This window comes from Nicotiana attenuata, chromosome 5 (assembly GCF_001879085.1).
Source record: "Nicotiana attenuata strain UT chromosome 5, NIATTr2, whole genome shotgun sequence".
NCBI lineage: Eukaryota > Viridiplantae > Streptophyta > Magnoliopsida > Solanales > Solanaceae > Nicotiana > Nicotiana attenuata.
The window spans coordinates 19,129,008-19,132,436 of NC_031993.1; the positions used below are offsets into that span (position 1 = coordinate 19,129,008).

The following is a 3,429-nucleotide window of genomic DNA, read 5'->3' on the forward strand; positions in this document are numbered from 1 at the left end:
CATCTGTTGTACTTCTTGTTGTCAAATGATGCAGTTTTATATGATTTAAAAGCTTAAAACTGTTAGAGATTACAGTAACTTGAAAATTTATTATTAAGCTTTTAATAACACATAATTACCTTTAGAAATAGTGTGTGTTGTAAGAATACTAAGATCCCTAAACACTTTGACAAACTATTTGTAATCTTCTAAAAAAAAAAAGAATTACTCCAGCATGTTTGAGCACGTGTATTAATTCCTAACATGAAATGTGCGCTTCTTTTCTTGCAGGATCCATTGTTCTTGAAAAATATGTCACATAATGTCATGTCTTATTTTACAACATATTATCTCGTGAAAAATCATAAATATCATTTTGTGTTACCTCTCTTAATACCAGAGGTGAACGTATATATACCGAAGGACGATCAGTCGAACAATTATATTGTATTTATAAAATTAAATACTATGACTTTTTATACATGTATATTAATTATTGAATACTCTTAGCCTAATTTCTGACTTCGTCATTGCAGCTAATACACCAATATATATTAACGTGATACAAATATATAGTCACAAACAAATTAGACTGGCAATACACTTTGTTGATTCAAATGATATAATTTATGTAATGCTAAAGAAAGATATTGGAAAAAGAAAACAGACATATATAAATGAAGACCTGAAGCACATACATATTCTACAGTTTATCACATTGTGTTGGTACAAATGATAAAGTCTCCTTATTAAGATCATGAATCACAAGCATATTTTGTTGCTGTACATTTCCAAATATGGACATTCCAGTTGAACCTCCCATGGCCAAACAAGCAACTCCCATACTTGAATCAGCAATCATGTAATTGTCAGCAGGCAAATCCAAGTCTGCACCTTCAAAATGGAAAACCAATTTGGGAACCTCTATATTGTTTGTGTTTGAAGGCAAAGTGAAGCATAAATCCAGTCCTGTTGAGCTGGAGTCATCCACCGGAAGGTTTACCTGCGGTTAATTTCACATACAGCAACGTCATATATTATAACAGTAAAGTCACATAACTAATTTTGTCCCTCTTTTTAAAACTCACTATAACGATAAAACCTACCTATTAAAGTGACTTTCGGTTATGATGAGTAATTTTTTGTAATTTTACTGTTATAGTTGGTAAAGTTCAATTACTTTAATATAAAAAAGCAATTTTAGTTATAGCTTGACTATTTAGTGATACAGACCGGACTTTTACCATGGGGATACAGAATATAAAAGAAAAATATGAAAAAAGTCGAGGGGATTCAACATTTAATATATACATAAATAATTTGACTTTATATAAATAACGTAATCTTCCGACAAAGGAAGTTTGGACCCCGTCTGTCCCTTGTACTATTATATATAATGAGTAAAATTCAGTATTTATACGCGAAATTTACCAATTTACCTGTGAAGAGAACTCTTTCTTGAGAAGTTTAAATGCACTTTCTTCTAAGTATGTTATGGTTGTCCCAGAGTCTATTATTACTCCTCCAGTGCCATCTTGGTTGAGTGAAAATGTGGATTTCTTGATAGGCAATCGAGTATCTCCCACAGATATTCCTTCTAAGGAAAGATAATAAAAAGATGGTTGAGAAGGATTTTTCACTAATGGAGTTGTGATAATATTGGAATAATCATCATTTGATATGGTTCCCATAAGTAATGTGCTGCTAATTTTGCTATTAGCATCATCATTAATTGAGGTTAAGCAATAGGAAAATTTAGGCATTTGGAGTTGAGAAACAAGTGATAATGGACCTCTCCCTAGCCCAACTAGACCTGCACCTTGACTAAATCCACTGCCTTGATTGTCATTTCCACATCCAAATGCAACTTTTGGGATGGAATTTTTGCCAAAAGTGAATGTTTCACTAGCTAAAAAACCTTCACTTGATGAATAATCACCATATGTGTACATATATTCACAATTACTATCCCCACAAGATGACATTGGCAATGCTTCACAAAGTTTGTTAGAACATGGAATCTTGGAAAAAGTGGATGATTTTGATGGATCAAAAATAGGTGTGGATTGATCAAAACACTCTTTACAAGGCTTGCATTGAGTCCAAATTAAATCACTTCCTGTATCCATTATAGCATTATAGGTTTCACTTGGACTGCCAATGGATATTTGCATGAGAAACTCACCATTTCCTGCATGGATTGTAGACTTTACAATGTCAGAGTCATCTTTGGTTGTTGTTGCTACCAAATTATTAGCCATTAGGTTTAGCCTTTGAAGTCTTGATTTCCCTCGTGCCATCGCGCGTTGTAAACGCTCGAATTTGGTGAAATTCCCACCTGAATCAACATGTTTTAGACTCACCTTGAATCCCTTTTGGTTGTTGATTAGAGCATGCCTTGATGTTGAATTCACTAACACAATATTAACAAACAAGACTGATAAAGAAAGAAACAAGATGAAATTGGCAAAGTTTGATGAAGCCATGTTGCTAATCCTCTCGTACTAGGGTTGACTACTCCTCGCAATTCTCCCTTTAACACCAATGGCAGATAAGAACTGAACTGTCTCACGACGTTCAAATCCTAACGAAGATTAAATATGATGGAACTTTTCAGTGAATATATGTGCATTTCCAGGAAGTTGATGGAGGAAAGGTCTCAAGGAATAAAAGAATGCATCAAACACTTAAAAAGAGGAATCAAAAGAGAGCATTGTAAAAAATGGAGAAAAAGTTGGAATTCAAGTTAGACAGTACTAAACTTGAGCCATTTCAACATCAAGGGAAAGTGAGATATCAACTTAATATCACACCAATGGATGGTTGTTGGGGATGACAAGAAAATGGGATGAAGTGTCAGATATTCATTTCTGTTTTAATAATTTAAAGAATTCACCTAAATAGCTGCTCAAAATTAATAACCGGTTAAAGTAAAAATAGATGGTTGATGTATAATCATGTATGATATATATCGTGCATAATCAATCTATAATCTATATATACTGGCTAGAAAAAGTAAACAGTGAATCCATCCGGCTATTAGGTTAAGATTCATTTTAATTTTATGTGGACAAGGTTATGATTAGCCGGCAATGTAGTTCTCTTTTATCATAATAGAGTTCTCTTATTTATTACGTAGTAATAATTCTTAAAAGTTATTTAACCTTCTCTTTGAAGGAGGTTTTTAAATGGATTAGGATTCAAGACCTAGGGTTGCTTTAGCAAGTCAGAGAAACATAAATAGGGTACGAACTCAGTAGATTATTTAGGATTTATTAGGTAAGAATAACTTTTTCTCATTAATAGCAAATGTAGTAAACATAAAATTTCCTTCTAATAAATGGGTGGATAGGAAAAATAAATGCTAGTTAGTGTTTGTTCCTAAATTTTGCGTTACCAATTTCGGTGGCACATCTTAATTCTTAACCATTGGCCTGATTGGCTTGAGTT

The 3,429-nt window shown here is 32.9% G+C and overlaps 1 protein-coding gene across 1 annotated transcript; it reads right to left on the minus strand.

Moving 5' to 3' along the window:
• On the minus strand, window positions 532–2,819 carry LOC109225440 (aspartic proteinase nepenthesin-1). The gene is made up of 2 exons (XM_019390109.1): window positions 1,419–2,819; window positions 532–982 (listed from the first exon to the last, which is right to left on the minus strand). Exons 1-2 carry the CDS (start codon window positions 2,463–2,465, stop codon window positions 683–685), a joined length of 1,347 nt encoding a protein of 448 aa, XP_019245654.1. The 5' UTR covers window positions 2,466–2,819; the 3' UTR covers window positions 532–682.